This window comes from Taurulus bubalis (assembly GCF_910589615.1).
Source record: "Taurulus bubalis genome assembly, chromosome: 12".
NCBI classification, from domain to species: domain Eukaryota; kingdom Metazoa; phylum Chordata; class Actinopteri; order Perciformes; family Cottidae; genus Taurulus; species Taurulus bubalis.
Genome location: NC_136600.1, coordinates 12,682,943 through 12,706,210, shown reverse-complemented (window position 1 = coordinate 12,706,210; position 23,268 = coordinate 12,682,943). Strand labels below are relative to the sequence as shown.

The 23,268-nt window shown below is 36.5% G+C and overlaps 2 protein-coding genes and 1 long non-coding RNA gene across 4 annotated transcripts; 1 reads left to right on the top strand and 2 right to left on the bottom strand.

Annotated features, from left to right (window-relative positions):
* The first annotated feature begins 339 nt into the window (after positions 1-339).
* On the top strand, positions 340-2,571 carry LOC306744350. The gene is made up of 3 exons (XR_013771098.1): positions 340-464; positions 2,251-2,386; positions 2,547-2,571. It is a non-coding gene; the product is annotated as an uncharacterized lncRNA (long non-coding RNA).
* Positions 2,572-6,235: 3,664 nt separating this feature from the next.
* LOC306744346 (apoptosis-associated speck-like protein containing a CARD) lies at positions 6,236-10,815 on the bottom strand. Its single transcript, XM_079226967.1, has 4 exons — positions 10,515-10,815; positions 8,449-8,493; positions 7,628-7,675; positions 6,236-7,061 (listed from the first exon to the last, which is right to left on the bottom strand). The coding sequence occupies exons 1-4, from the start codon at positions 10,765-10,767 to the stop codon at positions 6,796-6,798; spliced, it is 612 nt and encodes a 203-aa protein (XP_079083093.1). The 5' UTR covers positions 10,768-10,815; the 3' UTR covers positions 6,236-6,795.
* A 5,414-nt stretch (positions 10,816-16,229) lies between these two features.
* LOC306744347 (apoptosis-associated speck-like protein containing a CARD) lies at positions 16,230-22,774 on the bottom strand. 2 transcript variants are annotated; one of them, XM_079226968.1, is made up of 4 exons: positions 22,520-22,774; positions 18,631-18,663; positions 17,655-17,702; positions 16,230-17,088 (listed from the first exon to the last, which is right to left on the bottom strand). In XM_079226968.1, the coding sequence occupies exons 1-4, from the start codon at positions 22,770-22,772 to the stop codon at positions 16,823-16,825; spliced, it is 600 nt and encodes a 199-aa protein (XP_079083094.1). In that variant the 5' UTR covers positions 22,773-22,774; the 3' UTR covers positions 16,230-16,822. The 2 variants fall into 2 exon arrangements, with proteins under 2 accessions (XP_079083094.1, XP_079083095.1); XM_079226969.1 differs by having other exon boundaries at positions 17,667-17,702.
* Positions 22,775-23,268: the final 494 nt, after the last annotated feature.

Genomic DNA, 23,268 nt, shown 5'->3' with positions numbered 1-23,268 from the left:
CAGTCCTACACATAGATGACTGTGGAGTTGTTGTGGAAAAAGTGTCTGAGGTCACATCGTCCCATGTGAAGCTGTGTGAACCAGTCTTCTCTCCAAGAGCGGTCCTGATGAGAGTCGGCTTTTCAGTGAAAATAAACTGCAATGTGTTAATCTACAAGACCAACACAGCATTTCTCACACTCCATGTTTATCTGATCCCACGTGATCCTGGTCTACAGCAGGTAATTTCATATCTTGCCAATCATATTTCGGTATAGAATGGCACCAACAATTACTTGATAAATACACTGAGGAAAATGTTGGCTTTTCGTTTTTTTTCTTCCCTGTTTCTACAGGAAATGGACAAGAGGGAAATGTCCTATGGATACAAAGTAATCCGAAAGCCACATCCAGAGAGGTCTCTGAAAATACATGATCGTTTCATCTTAACTGCAGATTTGGAGGATGCAGAAATGAATCCGAAAGTATGTTTTGAACTTCTTTTCAATCTCTGGAGTGAACCGAGATCGATACTAAAGAATATATATTAAAGAAAAGGGAAATCAAGACAAAATGATACAACTTTACTTTCACTGTTTGGTAACATAGTGTAAGTCTCGTGCCAAAGTCAGTGAAAATATTCCATCTTTTATGTGGAAGCCCAGTCAATGCCGATGGTAAATGAATCGGCAACTTTGGTTTGGTCGACTTAAACAACAACTTAAAGGACCTGTATTTAACATTATAAAGATGAATGTAGCAGCAAACAACTGTATACTATGTAACGATACAGTGGAGTAATGTCTACCTGAGCAGAGAATGAAGTCCCTCTCCTGTGTGGTAATTAGAGCTTCTCCCTGTTTTGTTGAAATAGCCAGGCTAGCTGCCTTTTGTTTTTAAGCACGTGAGGTGAGTGTGCACCACTGGCTAGATCACAGATACTGGTCTGCACTGCTCTAATATGGCGGATACAGCTGATAAACCCGTCCAGACTGACGGCGTTGTCGCACAATCTTAACCCCCGCCAGCCTCCGCTTCCCCCCTCAGAGCAACACTGTCAGTTCTGGAAGCACTTTTGCCGTAGTTACGGTGCTGTTGCTGTTAGCCCCGTTAGCTTTGGGCTGCCATCTCGCCGGTGATGTTTTTATTTAATGTTTAACATGATTCATCATTTTCTCCTATGAGTTTTGTATAGATGCACTATCAAAGCATCATGGTAGCTGAAGTTCTTAGAGGATAGGTAATCAAGTTTGCATTTAAATAATACCAACATGCCCAAATGTAGTTGTTCTGTGTAAAAATGTGCAAGTTCAGCGAAAAGAAAATTGAAGGCCTCAGTAATCTGTGTTAGACGAGTCAAGTGGGTATCTTCCAAAATCAGAGTTTCTTTAGTACTAAACTCCCTCTATTTGTGACTTTCCCTCTGCCACAGCTCAGCATGAAACACTGTCTGAGGAAATATAAAGGGGCAGTTTGGATCTATTAAGGTTCACAGGTTCAGTTGCCACGTGACTGATTATATATCCATGCATGATGTGTTCCCACCGCTAAGTCTCCTTATTCAAGACCCTGACATTCCTCACCTGAGCAGCAGTAGCCCTCACCCCTTCCCACCGGTCCCTTGTCACCTGAAGTCGGTTTCACAGATTTTAGATTCCAAAGCTTTTGCTTCCAGTTCAGCTCCCTCTTCACAACCATGGTCTTTTAAAAAGCCTGCTTTACTGCTGACACTACAACAATCCGCCTGTCGATGTCACGCTCCATTTTACTCGTGAATAGTTCTACAAGATACTTTACTTCCTTCACCTAGCAAATCACTCTCAACCCGATGGAGTAATCCACCGTTGAGATTCATAGCTTTCGACCTGGAGGTGCTGACTCTCATCCTGAGCGGCCCAGTGTGTGCTGAAGGTCACAGTCCGATAAGCCAAAACAGCCACATCGTCTGCAAAGAACAGAGGCGCAATCCTGATGTTCAGCTGAACCTCAGTACAACAACAATATAGATGAACAAAACTTTTACTGACTTTACTTACTTTTCCAGAGAGACTTTTACTGTGCTTCAAACCTTAAATCTGTTGGGAATCATCTGTTAGCTTTTGGGCTTTCATGATTGATTCATCATAAATACTTCATTTTTGTATCATTATAATTATCTCACAACCTTCTTATTAAATAAATATCTCTGAACAATATGAGCACTATTTGTTATCTTAATATAATTATATAAGTAAAGAATACATACAATACCCTTGTGTGTTTCCTTCACAGGACTTAAAGCTTCGATATGAAAGCAGAACCCCTAATTTCTTTGAAGTATACACACAAAATCCAGACAGAGACTTTGTGCTTAAGCTCAACCAAAAAAAGGAGCCTCAACAAGTTTGGACCTGTACAATTCGAAAAGGTCAGTTTTAAATGAGACAACAAGAATGTATCTTCACAGCCTATGTACCACTTTCATTTCACTGAATATGGATCATGAGTGAAGCAGATCTCCATCTGTTAAAAAGGTAATAAATCAGCTTCATATCCATATTTTCTTATCCTCTGCATTTTATTTTCAGATGAATACCAAAGCACTGGTCATAAACAAGGTAAGACTTTTCAAATTATTTGTATTTAGAAGAATTGCACTTTGAATGTCAGACTGTGGAAAAGCTCTGCTAAGAATGACACTCCCCAAACCAATTAAAACACAGCATCTTCTACAAAGTTAAAATGTAACACCACACTAACTGACTGTAGAACTAAGTTTGATCCTAATTTATATTTGTCCACACCTTGCGAATGGTAAAATGTATGATAATAATCATATAATGTACAATACCTGAACATTTCGCTGCCCGCCAACCGACCACACCTGAGTGGAGGCCACCAGCAGCTGCAGTACTCAAAACAAAGAAAGACCGAATTAAAAAACGATGTAAAATCAAACCTAAAAATTATCACTGCAACAGTTGAAATCAGAAGGAAGTTTGGGGGTAAGTGCACGACAACGCACTGAATGATCCCACATGCATTTCCAGTGTCTGAACATTTTCCTGGTAAATTATCAAAGTAGCCGTAACCACTGGATCAATTATAAAACACCAATATTAATAATGTTTAAGCCTTTTCTGCTTACAGTATTATTATTGCCTGACTATCAAAACAAAGTTCTGCGGAGCATGCACTCGTTAATATTTCTTGTTATTTATTTCTTGTTATATATATATATATATATATATCTATAACAAGAAGTGGAGTGTACAATCATTTAAGATCAGCAGATGTTTGTGATTTTCATTTTTTTTAAATGGGAAAAAACTGACGTCATCACCTTAATAAGTTATTTCCCCCCTCTTTCCTCAGGGGAACACTTTGTAGATGAACATATGGCCGAGCTGATCAATAGAGTGAGCAACATTGCATCCATTATGGATGTGCTCCTCAATAAAAAAGTCATCTCACAGGAGATGTATGATGAAATCTTGGCTATCCCTAACAACAGGGATAAGATGAGGAAGCTCTACTCTGGTCCCCTGAATGCTGCTGGACGTGACGGCAAAGAAGTCTTCTACAAACATCTTGAGGAAAATGAGAAATATCTCATGGATGAACTCAAGAAGAAGAGATGAATGTACTTCCCGAAGTTCAACCTGCCAAAGACCATGATGGTGCACCATCTACACCTCCATAGTTGAGTCCATCCTGCTCCTCCATCAGCGTTTGGTACGCTGCAGCCACCATCAAGGAGAGAATACTGCAGCGTATCATTCGCTCTGCTCTGGGTGATTGGCTGCAATCTGCCTTCCCTCTATGACTTGTTCGCCTCGAGGACCCAGAAGTGGGAAAGAAAGATTGTAGCCGACCGCTCTCACCCTGGACACAAACTGTTGGAGTTCTGGCAGGAGGCTGCGGTCCATCAGGACCTGGACCTCATGCCACAAGAACAGTTTCTTCCCGTCTGCATTACATTACATTTCATTTAGCTGACGCTTTTATCCAATGCGACTTACAATAAGTGCAATTCAACCATGAGTACAGACTCAGAACAACAGGAGTCATGAAAGTACAATTTCTTCAACAAAGTTAAACCACAAAGTGCTATCAGTAAGTGCCATTTAAGTGCTACTACGGCGCTACCGTTCAGATAAGAAAGACAGTACAGACTAACAATCTAGTAGAACCCAACACAGCAGATACAATAGTTATTTTTGCAGAGAACTCTACAGAGTGTAATCAGGCAGGATTCAGGTAGTTCAGCAGTCTGAAATCTCAGGTAGGTAGAGCTTGCACGCTGCAAGTCGGGTGCAGTCGGGTTCATCAACAAAGCCCGGGCCCCCCACTGACTCAGACTCTTACATCCCCAGGAAAACGTGTCACTGTTGCACACTCTTTTACATATTCTTTTTATTAATTAAAATATAGTTGCCACTTTGATAATACACTTGTTTTAATGTACTGTTATTTGTTTCTTTACCATATTGTTATTGTCATTATTATCATTATTATTATTGTAGATTTTTCTATTGTTCTATTATGCCTCATATTATTTTGTTAATTGTTAAACAGTTATTATTATGATTATCAATACAAGACCCCTGATGTTTGAACAGAATTTGAAGTATTATTGAATATTTTTCCTCTAAAAATAATGTGAAAGCACATTTTTCCCAAATAACTGTTGTAGCATAACCAGGAGGAGCCCATTGATGTATGACACACTTTTTGTTCACACTAGTTTATCACAGTGAAGTTGTTATATATTTCTTCAAATAAAGAACCCTCTACATTTTATACAAAAACACATTTGTATATTATAATTAATAACCAGGAGGAGCTCATTGATGAATGAAGTGATCTTTGTCACGATACACTTTAGCAATTAAGTGTTAATTACTATATATTTTTCTCAATAAAAAATAACCAATCAAAAGTAGCTTTCCTAAATAAGTGTTGGATATCTACGGGGAGACTGTTAATGTATGTGATGTAGGGAGAATGTGTTATTTCTTTTTTGATTGATACTGTAATAAATAATTAATTAAAGTGTTAACTGCTAGTTTTTTTTCAGAAACTCTGAAAAACTCAGTGTTAAATAACAATTTGGCATTTGATGAGTATTTCCATAACATTAGAGGTTAAGATGAAGGAATGGGTTTAAAACCCCATGTTGTAATTGGAGTCTCACCTCAGAGGCAAACTTTGAATTCTCAAACAGTAAAGTGTGCCATATAACACACTCAAATGAGAATAAACTATACAATTATACTAGGATGTGTAAAATTGCTGCAGGCCAAGAATCGGCGATTCGTGCATGTACAAGCGTAGTCAGCAGGCTCATTGTACGGTGCAAGTGCTTGTACTTTGGCTCGTTTCTGCACTTGCACCCGGAGCAGGAGCGCTACTCCTCGCAGGAGAGGGAGTGTTGCCATCTTCACCCTGTGAGCGTTTAACCTGTGTGCGCGCACATGTCTGTGTGTGCGCATCTGGGCGGAACTCCGCCGCGCGCGATACAGAGAAGAGTTGTAAACACGTGACCACGTAGAGACAGAAATGGCATGCCGTCTTGTAGATAAGATCGATAACATATGGCCGTTAAGTTCGTTTAACAAAAGAACAAGGTACCTAAAATGATTTCTGTTGTGATCTGGTGCTATAGAGACAAATGAAAGGGGGGCAGGGCTATAATGGTAGGGGAAACACTTGAGAGCATATGCCTGCTTATATTTTGAGCGTATTTCTTTTAAAAGCATAATTATTTCAAACTCTGCACAAATGAACTACATGAATACATGATCAAATTTCCATGACTTTTCCAAAACTTTTGGGATTTAATTTTTTTTCAAGGACTTTTTCAGGCCTTGACATAACCATTTCAAAATTCCATTACTTTTCCAGGTTTTCCAGGTATGAACCCTGCCAAGTGTTTTCATACCTCTCCTCACATTCACGTCACATACATAAATAGATGTTCAGCTCAATATGATATAATAATAATATGTAAAAAACAACAGGGGTGACTGTGGCTCAGTGGTTAGCATGCCCATCTTTCAATCAGAGGGTCTGTGGTTCGAGTCCCAAATTGCTCCCCGTTGCTGTGTCTACGGTGTTTAGAGCAAACATGTAAGTCGCTTTGGATAAAAGCGTCAGATAAATTAAATGTAATGTAACAGGAGTGGAAGACTCATTTCTAAACTATTATATTTGCTTTATATACTATTTTTAAGACTCCATTCGCTGAAAATTTCACAACCACAAAAGGTAAACATAAGACTTTATTATGAATTTATAAAAATGTCCAAAGAGAAAACATTTCGAATGACCCTCCAAAAGTAAACTTATTCTTATTGGGCAGAATAAAAGTGCTTCATATTACATCAATTAAAGGTTATACCTGCTTTACATGCAAAACATATAATCATTCATGATGTTTTAATTCATATTAAAATAATTAGGTTAAAAACAGACTTTCATTCCATTTGTTCTTTGTTGGATAAAAACATCACGTCTGGTGAGAACCTCCATACATTTTTTTGACATGATTGTCTGATAAAAAGGTTTTGAACCTTGAAGGAAAACTCATCTCATCATGAGCCTCACTGATCAGGCAGAAGAGGCACCACACCAAATACAAACATTACACACATTTATATGTAAGAGGAAACAGCTGTTTAAACATAAAGCTGAAAGGCTTTTTTTTAACTTTTTTTTAGAAAACCCACACAGAGCCATCACATTAACATTGAAATCCCCCGTTGTTATTGTATTAAAACAAATGGGCCCAATTAGACTGTATATTTGGTCTAAAAATGAATTTCACCACAACATTCACTTATTTTTCTTGAGTTCATCCATGAGATATTTCTCATATTTCTCAAGAAGTTTGTAGAAGACGTCTTTGCCGTCACGTCCAGCAGCTTTCAGGGGACCAGAGTAGAGCTTCCTCATCTTAGCACTGTTGGTAGGGATAACCGAGATTTCATCATACATCCCCTGGGTCATGACTTTTTTGTTGAGGAGTTCATCCAAAATGGATGCAATTTCGCTCACTCTAGCGACCAGCTCAGCGAAATGTTTATCCACAAAGTGTTCCCCTGAGGAAAGAAGGAAAACTTACTCCATGATGACATATTAGATTTGGAGATAACACAAAGCTACAACTTGATGACACTTATTGGCTTTCTTGCCGAGAGTAAGATGAAAAGATTGTTTCGATACCGAAACACAAAGCTAGGAGACATTTAGCTTAGCTTAGCATAAAGAGGCCCGGGAGAGCAGCTGGTCGGTCCAAAGTTTGTGTTTTTTGTACCAATTAAACAAACAAGATATAGACCAATGTTTAAACTCTAGACAAACATCACAGAGGTCTTCTCATCCAACTCCAAGACAGAATATTTAAAAAAAGAATATTTCTCCAAAGTGTCAAACTATTCATTTGAATAGTGATAATACCTCGCAGCACTCATCTGTTCCTTTCATTGCTCCTGAGCCTGAGCTGCGTTTGGAGAACAAGTTAGACCTGTTCTAAATATCCAACCATGCAGCAAATCAGGGATATGGCTTCATAGTCAGATTCTGGATTTCTTATTTTCTAAACAATCTGATCAGTGACTGATTTCAGATAGCGTGAATTAAATTAGGTAAGAAGACATCATACTACCTGCGCAGTCACCTTCTGCTCCAGTTTCTCCTGCTGAGGGTCTCACAGCTGAAACAAATTCATGGGAAATTAAAATTGCGTAGTGATAGCACGGTCTAGTGTTCATGCATACCTACATACTACTATTTTTTCCAGGCGCACAGCAAATAAAAAGATAATCTTTCATGACAATAGAAAACAAATAAAAGGCACAGACTTTGTTTCTCAAATGCTCTTCCTGCACTTAATTTGTCCTCAACTTCATCTTCCTGTTTTTAAAACACATTGTGCGAGTTAGTGTCATCATCATAAATGTAGAGGGATGCAGTTTGCCACAGGAAACGTAATCCAGGTGTTGTCGATATTGCTTTAAAATGCCCCTTCACTCATATATCATTAGTCTCTCCCAAAACTGGTCTGCAAACCTGCAAAATCAAACTTGTTTTAATGATTTATACTTTGTTTTTAAGTATTTTATTGACATTTATTATGTCAGTCTTTTATACTCCTATATGTTTTGTTGTCACCACATTTGTTCAATATGTTGCGGTGTATGCGTTCATGTTTTGGCAAGCTAAAGACAAAAATTCCCTCTGCAGGAAGATAAAGTTGTATTATATACTAATCTTCTATTCTACAATACACATAAACTTGTTTGACTTTACTTGTCGAAACTTCTGTTCACTAAATGACCTTCTGAAGTCAAATCCCAAAGCACAGTTTTTCATCTTAATGCGGGAAATACTGTATTATAACTCAATGCAACTCCTTTTTCTACAACAGCTAATCTGTAATGTCTCACGTGAACAAAAAACTGTAAAAAAACAACAACAACAACTCACTGTCAGTGGAACCGGGTTTTGAGGACCATACACCTGTCTCTTGAGCTGCAAAAACAGGAAGACACTATTAGATTCTGATCAAATTAACACACAAAAGAAAAGATAAGCCCGCCCTCGACTCAAGTGAGATCTTCACACACACAGGAGAGAGACCCGGTAGTTGGAAAAAGTCCGTCGTGAGTCAGAGCTCTTTTGATTAACATCAATTGACGCCCGAATAAACTGAATTTGAAGCTGCATGACAATTATTACATTTATTTGTTTCTAAAATAAGAACATTTTAAATGTATTCATTTAAATTATATAGTCACATTTTTCAAAAGCTTTCTGTTTTAAATCCAGCCTTTATTTTCCCTGAAATAAGAGAAGATAATGTATGTATTATTAGAGTATGTATTATTTATAAGTATTTCAGTTAAATTAGAAATCTGTAACAAATATCGTTTAGATGTTAATTAATTAAACTTTATTTATTTTGACAGCAGTTGTTGACATACATACGTTAACACAACTGTTGGCTACTTCAATACATTTGGCACAAAATCATAGAGCACACATTTGACATTATTGTTATGGTCCGGACCTTTGCATGAGGGAATTCTCTCCAAGTGGACGTCGCTGAATGTTAGTTGCATACCTCTGCTTTACGTACAATAAGGTGGTTACGTTTTCTTCAAGTCTGTCTTAACCCTGTGAAGCCTGACACATCAAATAATATTCAGAAAATTCTGATTTTGTTTTATATTGAAATGTTTATTGGACCTGTAGTCCAGAAATGTAATAATTTGTTTTTGTACATATATGCTATATACATATATGCTATATATATATATATATATATATATATATATATATATATATATATATATATATATATATACAGGATATGCTATATATTTTATCACATTTGAAATATCAGGCATATTTATCAATGCATTGATCACAACCATGTTTATTTTAGAAACAATTACAAATGATGTTCACTGCTTTTGGAACATTTCAGTTGGTTTGGTTGGTTCTTATTTTTCCCCAAACACTATTTCACATTGTGGTCAGAAAAACAGTTTCTACCATGCTACCTTTTTGCCATCTAGAAGTAAACAACAAACAAATGATTGATGCCTCTGAATTTTTTTTTGTTAATCAGGTAATATAACAAAAGATTATGATAGCCAAGGATTTTTTATTATCTATAAAAAACATAAATGTCAATTCAATATATCTTACTATGACATTTCTACCTTTAATTAGTTTAATTAAATTAACAGTGTATTTGGCATTGTGAAATGGCATAATCCTGATTGCAAAATGAAATACAATACAATGGCGCTGGCATAATTTAAAGGTGAATTATTACTTTATATACCTGCTGTATCATATGTTTTCAAAACGATTTTACTATAAAATAAGGAACAAAACATTAAGTAATTACAGGTTGCTTCAATACAATAAATATTCATATTGAAATATAAGTAACAATATAAATGTTATTCTTACTGTAACCTTTTCAAAATTAGCAATGATTTCCCTGGAAAAAACAAATGAGTAACTTTGTGACAGCTGCCATTTTGCAAACAACATTTAAATGCCTGCTACTGCCTGCAGTGCATGAAACCTCCACCAGATGGCAGAATACATGTATAAATTGTATGTAACAGGTTTTTCAGTAAAGTATTGCTCACATTAATGACATAGAGGTCTCTGAAACTCATGTAGCAAATATGATACAAATGGCACTACTTAAAATGATAATCACACATTCATATGTATATATGTATTAAAACTGTGCCCAGTTTCATATATCTGGTGCTCTTTTATTTGATGGTTTCTTGCCCGTGGCCCTCAGACAGATGAGTCCGCCACTGCTCCAAAATCGAAAGTAAAAATGAAGCGGGATGGTTCAAACTTCATTAATGTAGAAAATAAGCTACACTGCAAATGACCACCTTTTCAATTCGACGTTAAATTATCTACAAGCCCACTTTAAGAGTGTATTGATGTATCAACTGTATACACTGTTGCAATTGACCACGTAAACACAGCAGCCTGAAGGCGGCTCCTCTCACCAAGTCTCTCCGCCTCGTCGTTGCAGTTAATCTGTCTCAGTATTTCCACGGACACTTGAGCAGCTCTGGGCTCCATGAAAGTGGAAACCAGGACGTCCGCGATTTGTAAACGGGATTTGCCGTCCACCCTGTTGCGTCTGATTGTCGGCTCTTCTCTGCGGTCCAGAAGCTGGTGGCGGAACTTTTCTAAGTTGTCTTCCAATAGGTCATCCAATATGTCCACTATAGCCATCTTAATAGTTTTGGGAGGCATTTCTTAAACCTATTAACTGCGAAGAGATCTGATTATTTATTTGTTTGCCGTTTGGCTTGCAGGCAGTCGATATTTCGCTCCTTCACCCAGATGTATAGATCAACAACCAGTTTGACTTCTCCGAAAAGGATGCGTTCAGTGAGAATCGGAATTATGAGAATCTATCCAGGTGTCCGTTTCAACAAACAAAATATGACAACGCTGCTTGTTTTGTACTGGTTTCACAGACATACACATATCATTGTATATATTATGTGTGTATAAATATGTCATTTAAGTTGGATAATAGGACATTTGATCGAATTTGTTGAACCACGTACGAGGAACGGGTGCAGATGTTGTTACGTAGCAGCTCAGGACCCAAAAGTAAGACAACGAAGACAAAAACATCTTCAAACCATAAAACTGCTACTTCACATGTGTCTCATAAGTTGTGTCATGAGCTTCTTCTCTTTGCATTATGAATAATAGGATTGATAATGTAGAGAAAAGACACTTCCTCTTGTGTACAAAATATGTTGTGTGACTGCTATGAAGTATGCAACATATTTTGGGATTGGAGGCAAAAATGACTGTTGCAGTGGTTTAAGTGTAAATTTGTGTTGTTTACATTTTATAAAAACCTGTATGTTAACAATGTTTATTATCAGTCGTTAGATCAATCACTCATGACTTTAACCACTTTTCTCCTCAGAGAAACTCTCAGATGAACACCGATCTGCACTGATCCAGAAAGTGAGTAATGTCACATCTCTGACTTCATACAACACAGCTTTTATTTAACCAATGCTGCTTCAAACATGTTGTCATCTCTAACATGAAAAAAACTCAAATTCATGATTTACTTATTTATGTTTTTTTATTAATGTACTTAATTTTTTTAGGTAGCAATATATACTATTTAATAGACTATTTTAATAGCCAAAATAGGCTCTTAAACATCTGCTTTTGGAAACCATGAAGGAGTTTAATTATTCAGAGTTAGAGGAAATCGATGAGTTCCTGCAGTTGATCGTCTCACAGAAGAACCTCCCAGACATCTCATTGATGAGACAAAGCAGGGACAGTGGATCTGATGATGCAGACCTACGGCTATCAGTCTGTGGATTTAAAGAGAAAGAGATCACAGCAGTGGTCGAGCGAGCTAGAGAGTGAATGAAGGGACCTTGAGAGGGACTGTCTTTTGGGATTTTTATTGTATCAGTCTATACATTGTTTTTGGAAATTGCTGCATATTATACCTTTTTTAATGAGTTTAGTTTGTTGCAGGGCCTTTGTGTTGAAGGTGTTTATGATCTGTCATTTTGTAGTGAATTTGTTTTATTTCCTTTTGAAGCATCTGCGCCTCCCCGGAGAGATTTAAATTGACTTTTCTCCTCAAAGGAACCCTCTGTGGATGAACAGCAACCTGCACTGTCAGAGAGCGTGAGTCTGACTTTACTCATCACAGCTTTCATTTAATAAATGCAGATTAAAAACCATCTTGTTCTTGAACATTATAAATGATGTCACAAACCAAACCAAGTGTTTTAAAGTGGTTCTCACGACATTAAGATTGAGCTCTTAATACTTTTATCCACCATTGATATTAAGATAGAAATGCAAATGTCAAGTAGAGAAAACATATTCTTTAAGCCACTCAAGCAGAAACCAGACGTTATGTTAGATCAGGTGGTAGTAATCAGTTTACTGGAGTTATACAATGAAAGAGTTGAATGATCGTAGGGTGAATGAAAAGTCTAAAAGTATACTTGTGTACTTGTGTACAATATAACCTGAGTGTCTATAACTCGTCGTGGGAATACTGCATGTATTAGGTTCCTAACCCTTACTAACACTTTGTGGGTAAAACTGTATCTGTTTCATTGAATGTGAACATACTGGTGAAATTATATAGGAAAAGAAAAAAAGTATTAAACCACAGTCTTACCATTTTGTAAGCTGGGACCAAACTACAGAGGACTCTAGTTCTTCAACGATGTAAACCTTCTTCCCCTGTCTGGACAAGTGTGATACGGAGGTGACGACCGAAGCGGCCAGAGGAACTTAAGGTAAGGACCGATGGTTGAAAACTCTGCAGTGTGTCTAAGATGTGAGAGGGTAAAATAAAATAGGCAATAGTAACTTACAGACGAAGTAAATTACTATTAATACTGGGTGTTAGGGCTACATCCTACTGGAAGCGCCTAGGCCCAATAAGCCAAATAAGAGTTCCAGGAAGACAATTAATTCCGAAAATCCTAACGATAAAACTGCGAGGTGAGATAAAAGGCCGAAGCGTTATACCTAAATTGGTGAGCATTATCATTTGCTCCGGGATCACTGGGATAATACAGCTGAGGAGTGACCACCGCGTTAGGTGCAGAACCTGTTCCCCCTAAATCTCTTCCTCTCCTCTTCCTGGAGCAGGACCTCTGCATACGTTACAAAAGGAATCCTCTTTTGCTTTGACGTTGCAAAACAAATAAATGTCTTTTAAAAATAAAATCTTTTGGAAACACTGGAAGATTTAAATGAAGAGGATCTCAAGAAATTTAAACATGTCCTGCAGTACTCTAAAATAAAGAAAGGTCTCTCAACAATCTCAAGACAGAGATTGGAGACGGCAGACAGAGTTGAAATAGTGAAGCTGATGATGGAGACCTACGAGCAACAGACTGTCAAGGTTAACAAGGAGGTTTTAATGGAAACAGTGTCTAAACCAGGAACATCACATCTGCTGTATAAGTGAGGAGAACATGTGATCAGGTGGCTCATTCCTGCTTTTTGTAGCAAAATGTGAGAGAGAGCTAGAGACGGTAAATAAAGAAAATTACTCATACATCATATTGTGTTGTGATGATGCGACAAAAGTAGCACAAACTCACAAAATGTGTCATTGTGTCTCATGTGGTAAACACCAATTGTTACAATACTCTTGACTTAATGTTCTATTACTACAATTATTACATTGATGCCCTCTGATTACTTTGAATCCACCAAGAAGCAACCATGTCATCAGTGAAGAAGGAGCTTTTGGAAACACTGGAAGATTTAAGTTACAGGGAGCTCAAGGAATATAAGTGGCTCCTGCCGCACATGGGAATGAAGACAGGCCTCTGAAGAATCTCAAGATGGAGATTGGAGACGGCAGACAGAGTTGAAATAGTGAAGCTGATGGAGACCTACGACCGAGGTGAACAAGAAGGTTTTAAAGGAGATGAACATGAGAGATCTGGTAGAGAGGTTATCCTACAAACAGCTTAGGACTCACAGGTAAGACCATGAATACACAAACTTTCACACTATACAATATGTTTCTCATAAAATTGAAGAGATCTGGTAAAGACGTTGTCAGACTTCAGCTCAGGTTTCAAAAGTAAGTTGTGGGGAAAGGTCTGTACCTTTTTTCTTATTTTCAATGTATTAATGATTAGCTATGTTACTGGCTCAATGGATGGCACATCCAATGGTGGTAGTTCTTCAAGGTTTCAACGGAACAGCAACAACTATAGAACATTTTATATTTTTTGGTCATTTGTTAACTACTGCAAGATTTTTGTGAGAACAATTTAGTCATTAGCAATTTCTGTTGCGGCATCAATAAATGTAAAAATAATTTACCTTTAGTTTTTGAAACCCGTTTTATAACAAAGGACACGGCATTCAGTATATAGTATGACTACATGAACACCCTCTACTCTACATGTGTGATTTGGGCTACTACCACAACATTAATAACATTCTGTATTTTGATCGTATTATTTTAGCTGTCATGAGGCATCATGAGGTTACTTATACAGCTACAGTCTGTATTTTTTGGAAAACAGTATTCAACAGTATATCCTGCATGACATATTGCTCTCATTAAAGCAGCATATTAATCACATAGTGCTATATCTGCTAAACATATGGAAAACTACCATATGATTGTATATATCAAAATAACTATTTAAAATAAATTCACATGTGTCTTCACAAGGACCTGCTAGAAGCTTGAACCATGAGGATTGTGGAAGCATTATGGTAATCTCCTACATTAATCTATTTGTGATTCATTCATTTGTTCATTCATGTGATGCAAAAAGACACATATTTGCCATAAATATTGTCCTCTGTAGCAGGTCTCCAGGTACTGGACTAAACTTAGTCTGAAGTGAACAGTAAAGATGCAATTTACAGGTAAAAATAATATCCTGAATACTGCGTCACAGCAAACTGGAGCTGTGGGGAAACATTTCAGCGTGGTTCTTTCTCTATGCCGTTACTGATTGGAACAATGCAAAATGACAATTAAAAGCAATACATTTTTAATACAGTCTCTACATTTGATACAAAAACACATTTGTATATTATAAGCAATGTAGTATAACCAGGAGGAGCTCATTGATGTATGTGATCTTTGTCACAATAAACGTTATAACAATTAAGTGTTAATTACTATATATTTTTCTCAATAAAAAATTAGCAATCAAATGCAGTTTTCCTAAATAAGTGTTGCATATGTTACACACTCTGTTACAGTCTCCATGCAGTACCTTCCAGATGTATTTATTGTGCTTATCTTTCCTTTTCTCCTCTGTAAAACACAACAATACAGTTCAAATCAATATATGTATCTTGACATCACTATTTGGCTGATCTAAGTTGTTGGTTTTAGACACAAATATAACATTAACTGTGAACACATATACAACACAGTGCTGTTTATAGCCGTCACGAGACTGACACTACACTGGCGCGAAATCGCTAGTGCGCGAATAGCATCCGTATGCTAATTAGGCTAGCCTCAGTTAGCTGTCTGTGGGGCAAGGTACTAACACAATATAACACAATAACCCTTCTGAAACAATGTTAGCCCTTAAAATGTCCAGGGTGCCACACATATCTAGGGGGAGAATGTTGATGTATGTGATTATGTGTGACTTATTTTTCGATTGACTACTGTAATAAATAATTAATTAAACTGTTACCGGCTACTTTTTTTAAGAAATTCTGAAAAACTCAGTGTTAAATTAAACTATTGTTTGGCATTGAATATTTCCATGACATCTGTCAGAGGTTAAGATGAAGAGATGGGTTTAAAGCCCCAAGTTGTAATTAGAGTGTCACCTCAGAGTGAAACGACAAACTTTGAATTCTCAAACAGTCAAGTATGCCATATAACACACTCAAATGAGAATAAACAATAAAATTATACTAGGATGTGTAAAATCGATGCAGGTCCTCTTTAAAATAGGACTCTGCTCTCAGCCTCCTTCCATCCGGCCAGAGACAGATCCTCTCAGAGTAAAAGAGATAAATCACCAAGTGTTTTCATGCCTCTCCTTACATTCACGTCACATACATGAATAAATGTTAATCTCTATGTGCACTATAAAAAACACAACAGGAGCAGAAGACTCGTTTCTATACTCTATTACGTCATATTTGCTTTATATACTATTTCTAAGACTCCATTCACTGAAAACTTCACAACCACAAAAGGTAAACATAAGACTTTATTATGAATTCATAAAAAAGATTCCAAATAGAAAACATTTCGAATGACCCTCCAAAAGTGAACTTATTCTTATTGGGCAGAATAAAAGTGCTTCATAGCATATAATACATCATTTAAAGGTTAACCCTGCTTTATATGCAACACGTATAGATAATCATTCATGATGTTTTAATTCATATTAAAATAATTAGGTTAAAAACAGACTTTCATTCCATTTGTTCTTTGTTGGATAAAAACATCACATCTGGTGAGAACCTCCATTCATTTTTTTTTTTACATGATTGTCTGATAAACATTTGCTGAATCTGGTTTTGAACCTTGAAGGAAAACTCATCTCATCATGAGCCTCAATGATCAGGCAGAAGAGGCACCACACCAAATACAAAGTTCAACTAATTTATATTTAAGAGGAAACAGCTGTTTAAACCTAAAGCCGAAAGGCTTTTTTTCCTTTTTTAGAAAACCCCCACAGAGACATCACATTAACATTGAAATCCCCCGTTGTTATTGTATTAAAACAAATGGGCCCAATTAGACTGTATATTTGGTCTAAAATGAATTTCACCACAACATTCACTTATTTTTCTTGAGTTCATCCATGAGATATTTCTCATATTTCTCAAGAAGTTTGTAGAAGACGTCTTTGCCGTCACGTCCAGCAGCTTTCAGGGGACCAGAGTAGAGCTTCCTCATCTTAGCACTGTTGGTAGGGATAACCGAGATTTCATCATACATCCCCTGGGTCATGACTTTTTTGTTGAGGAGTTCATCCAAAATGGATGCAATTTCGCTCACTCTAGCGACCAGCTCAGCGAAATGTTTATCCACAAAGTGTTCCCCTGAGGAAAGAAGGAAAACTTACTCCATGATGACATATTAGATTTGGAGATAACACAAAGCTACAACTTGATGACACTTATTGGCTTTCTTGCCGAGAGTAAGATGAAAAGATTGTTTCGATACCGAAACACAAAGCTAGGAGACATTTAGCTTAGCTTAGCATAAAGAGGCCCGGGAGAGCAGCTGGTCGGTCCAAAGTTTGTGTTTTTTGTACCAATTAAACAAACAAGATATAGACCAATGTTTAAACTCTAGACAAACATCACAGAGTTCTTCTCATCCAACTCCAAGACAGAATATTTAAAAAAAGGATATTTCTCCAAAGTGTCAAACTATTCATTTGAATAGTGATAATACCTCGCAGCACTCATCTGTTCCTTTCATTGCTCCTGAGCCTGAGCTGCGTTTGGAGAACAAGTTAGACCTGTTCTAAATATCCAACCATGCAGCAAATCAGGGATATGGCTTCATAGTCAGATTCTGGATTTCTTATTTTCTAAACAATCTGATCAGTGACTGATTTCAGATAGCGTGAATTACATTAGGTAAGAAGACATCATACTACCTGCGCAGTCACCTTCTGCACCAGTTTCTCCTGCTGAGGGTCTCACAGCTGAAACAAATTCATGGGAAATTACACTTGCGTAGTGATGGCCGGTCTAGTGTTCATGCATACATACATACTGCTATTTTTTTCGAGGCGCACAGCAAATGAAAGGATAATCTTTCATGACGACAATAGAAAACCAATAAAAGGCACAGACTTTGTTTCTCAAATGCTCTTCCTGCACTTAATTTGTCCTCAACTTCATCTTCCTGTTTGTTCCTGTTACACATTGTGCGAGTCAGTGTCATCATGATTTATATTTTTAAGTATTTTATTGATATTTTTCTCTTTACAAGTCAGTCTTTTATACTCCTATATGTTTTGTTGTCACCACATTTGCGTTCATGTTTTGGCAAGCTAAAGACAAAAAGTCCCTCTGCAGGAAGATAAAGTTGTATTATATACTAATCTTCTATTCTACAATATATATATAAACTTGTTTGACTTTACTTGTCGAAACTTCTGTTCACTAAATTACCTTCTGGGGTCAAATCCCAAAGCACAGTTTTTCATCGTAATGCGGGAAATACTGTATTATAACTCAATGCAACTCCTTTTTCTACAACAGCTAATCTGTAATGTCTCACGTGAACAAAAAACTAGATTAGATTAGATTCTGATCAAATTAACACACAAAAGAAAAGATAAGCCCGCCCTCAACTCAAGTGAGATCTTCACACACACAGGAGAGAGACCCGGTAGTTGGAAAAAGTCCGTCGTGAGTCAGAGCTCTTTTGATTAACATCAATTGACGCCCGAATAAACTGAATTTGAAGCTGCATGACAATTATTACATTTATTTGTTTCTAAAATAAGAACATTTTAAATGTATTCATTTAAATTATATAGTCACATTTTTCAAAAGCTTTCTGTTTTAAATCCAGCCTTTATTTTACCTGAAATAAACAAACAACTGTAAGAAACAACAACTCACTATCACTGGAACTGGATTTTGTGGTCTCTTGAGCTGCAACAGGAAGACACTATTAGATTCTGATTAAATTAACACACAAAACAAAAACATGATCTAATTACAATTTATGGTACAGAATTAATGTAGGAGACATTCTGTGATTGGCTTTCTAAACTGGGTTTGGGCAGAAGATTACTTATTGCTTTACGTATAATAAGGTGGTTATGTTTTCTTCAAGTCTGGTTTGGTTCTTATCTTTCCCCAAACAGGAACCTTTTTACAATCGTTCTATTTAACATTGTGGTCGGCAAAACACAGTTTCTGTCCTTGTTCGGGCAAAGATGGACTTTACATTTCAACACTGTACCTTTGTGCCATCTAGAAGTAAACAACAAACAAATGATTGTTTACTCTGAATTTCTTTTTTAATTTGGCAATATAACAAAAGATTATGACAGCCAAGGATTTTTTATTATGTCAACTCAATATATCTTACTATGACATTTCTACCTGAAATGATGAATGATGAATGAAATGATCAAAACAGTGTATTTGGCATTGTGAAATGGCATAATCCAGATTGCATAATGGAATTCAATACAATGCTGATGGCATAATTTACAAGTGAATTATTACTTTATATACCTGCTGTATCCTATGTTTTCAAAACGATTTTACTATAAAATAAGAAACGAAACATTAAGTAATTACAGGTTGCTTCAATACAGTAAATATTCATATTGAAATATTAGTAACAATATAAATGTGATTCTTACTGTAACCTTTTCAAAATTAGCAATGATTTCCCAGCTGCCATTTTGCTAACAGCATTTAAATGCCTGCTACTGTCTGCAGTGCATGTATAGATTGTATGCAAAAGGTTTTTCAGGAAAGTATTGCTCACTTTAATGACGTACAGGTCTGTGTAACTCATGTAGAAAATATGATATGATGTTCATATGCATATTAAAACTGTGCCCAGCTTCATACATCTTTTGCTCTTTTATTTGATTCTTTTCTTTCCCCGTGGCCCTCAGACACTGCTCCAAAATCGGAAGTAAAAATGAAGCGGGTTGGTTCAAACTTCATTAATGTAGAAAATAAGATACACTGCAAATGACCACCTTTTCAATTCGACGTTAAATTATCTACAAGCCCACTTTAAGAGTTTATTGATCTTAAGCCGATTGAGTCGGAAAGTTGGAAAAGAGATTCACAGATTCGGAATTCCCGGATCAATAACTCTTTCGCTAAACGGTGTTACAACACAAACGATACCTCTCTGTAATCGTAGTGATGCAGACAACAAGCTACAACCTTCATTTTACAAAGACGGGTCGTTCTCCGAGCTGTACGGATAACATTGGTCTCTATGTGCAGCCGGCTGTGAGACGAGTGCGCACAGGGGCGCAGGGACCGTCTGCAAAGTGCAATACAGAAAATACATACAACAAAAATATTCAATGACTTCACGATTATGAATTGTAGCATTACCAAAATCATGTCCTACATAATTGGGCCCCCCTTGTTGTACTACAGTTGTTATTTTGAAGAAATATGATTTCTATGATTTTCTGTTAATTTTTATTAATATTGAATTAATATTAATATGATATAGCGTCACAGTAATACAGTTTAAAAAGACAAAAATCATGTCCTAGATCAGTGGGCTCCCCCTTGATGTACTACAGTTGTCCTTTTGAAGAAATATCATTTCTATGACTTTGTATTAATATTTAATTAATATGATATAGCGTCACAGTGATACAGTTTAAAAAGACAAAAATCATCTCCTAGATCAGCGGGCTCCCCCTTGTTGTACTACAGTTGTCATTTTAAAGAAATATAATTTATATGTTTTTTTAATAATATGTATTAATATTTAATTAATATTAATATGCAATAGCGTCACAGTAATACAGTTTAAAAGACAAAAATCATGTCATACATCTTTGGGCTCCCCCTTGATGTACTACAGTTGTCCTTTTGAAGAAATATCATTTCTATGTTTTTTTTAATAACATTTATTAATATTTAATTAATATTAATATGCAATAGCGTCACAGTAATAGTTTAAAAAGACAAAAATCATGTCATACATCATTGGGCTCCCCCTTGTTGCACTACAGTTGTTCTTTTGAAGAAATATCATTTCTATGATCTTTTATTAATATTTATTAATATTTAATTAATATTAATATGCAATAGCGTCACAGTAATACAGTTTAAAAAGACAAAAATCATGTCCTAGATCAGTGGGCTCCTCCTTGATGTACTACAGTTGTCCTTTTGAAGAAATATCATTTCTATATTTTTTATGATTTTGTATTAATATTTAATTGCAATTAATATGCTATAGCGTCACAGTAATACAGTTTAAAAAGACAAAAATCATGTCATACATTAATAATTAATAAATATTATTAAAAAAATCATAGAAATTATATTTCTTCAAAAGGACAACTGTAGTACAACAAGGGCGAGCCCAATGATGTAGGACATGATTTTGTCTTTTTAAACTGTATTACTGAGACGCTATTGCATATTAATATTAATTAAATATTAATAAATATTATTTAAAAAATCATAGAAATTATATTTCTTCAAAAGAACAACTGTAGTGCAACAAGGGGGAGCCCAATGATGTATGACATGATTTGTGTCTTTTTAAACTGTATTACTGTGACCGTATTGAATATTAATTGCAATTAAATATTAATAAATATTAATACAAAATCATAGAAAACATATTTCTTCAAAAAAACAACTGCAGTGCAACAAGGTGGAGCCCAATGATGTATGACAAGATTTTTGTCTTTTTAAACTGTATTACTGTGACGCTATAGCATATTAATATTAATTAAATATTAAAAATAATTCATAAAAAATCAAAGAAATCATATTTCTTCAAAAGGACAACTGTAGTACAACAAGGGGGAGCCCAATGATGTAGGAAATTATGTGTGTCTTTTTAAACTGTATTACTGTGACCCTATTGAATATTAATATTAATTAAATATTAATAGAAATTCATAGAAATGATATTTCTTCAAAATAACAACTGTAATACACCAAGGGGAAGCTCATTGGTGTGTGAAATTATTTTGGTAATGCTACAATTCATAATAGTGAAGTCATCGATTATTTTTGTAGTATGTATTTTCTGTATTGCACTTTGCAGACGGTCCCTGCGCTCCTGTGCGCACTCGTCTCACAGCCGGCTGCACATAGAGACCAACGTTATCCGTACAGCTCTGAGAACGACCCGTCTTTGTAAAATGAAGGTTGTAGCTTGTTGTCTGCATCACTACGATTATAGAGAGGTATTGTTTGTGTGTTAACACCGTTTAGCGAAAGAGTTATTGATCCGGGAATTCCGAATCTGTGAATCTCTTTCCAACTTTACCGGACTAGCCGATTGGAGCACTGCGGTCAAGTGAGCCCACATCCGCCGAGTAAGCCGCAGTTGCCATTCTAAATGCACCTCTATTCAAGGTGTTACGGTACGGGGGCCAGCTCAATGTCACAATATTCAAACAGCTATAAAACAGTTCCATAGACTTCTACATAGATATTCCACTGCAGTCTTGTTCAGGATGACCTCTGCTATGCCCATGCACATGGCCTCAAAATATTACTGTACAGTTTTTGAGCAAATTGAATTCAAAGTCTGCTTGAATTTCATAATAATATTCATAATTTCACAATATCGCAATATTCTATGTAGAAGTCTATGGAACTGTTTTTATAGCTGTTTGAATATTGTGACATTGAGCTGGCCCCCGTACCGTAACACCTTGAATAGAGGTGCATTTAGAATGGCAACTGCGGCTCACTCGGCGGATGTGGGCTCACTTGACCGCAGTATTGGAGATTCTGCTCTCACTGCGCGTCAAACCAAGTTACTTACCGAGTTTGTCTGCATCATTGCTGCAGCCAATCTCTATTAACAACTCCACGACGACTCCAGGAGCTTTGGCCTCGTTAAAAGTGTCAACCAAGACATTCCCGACATCTAAGTAGTTTTTACCCTCCACCATGTTGCGATTGACCCGCGGCTCTTCTCTGCGGTCCAAAAGCTCTTCGCAGAAACGGTGAAAGTTATCCTTTGACAGGTTCGCCAGCGCGTCTCTAATCGCTTTTTTTGCGGTTTTGGGGGCCATTTCTTAGTGAAAGATCCCAGACTGCCGAGCAATTGTTCTGATATCAGCCGAAGGAAGACGAGTGTCACGAGTGGCTCTTCTCTTCCTTATCGTGCAGAGAAACTGCTGCTGCCGCGTAAAGAAGACAAATATGATGCCTTCAGGTGCTGCCGGAAAATGTGATGAGCAAGATGTATTGATAATAACATAATTATGTGTTGATAATAATTATTAGAGTTGAATGTAAAAAAAGTTGAATAAATGAATTAATCAGGCGACTAAAAGTGAAATTCACCCTCCTGTTCTGTTCCATGTGTTCACTCTGTCACTGTCCACACTGTCCACAAACAATTACTTTTATGTTGCCGTGGATTAATGCGCATTTGCTGCTAAAGTGCAGGGCTTGTGTTCACCGTAATGAAGAAACTAACCTGGTGGAGAAAACATGTCACCCACTGCAACGATGTGAATCAATTACGTGTTTTAAAAAGTGTAACAATTAAGCTATGTGACGCAG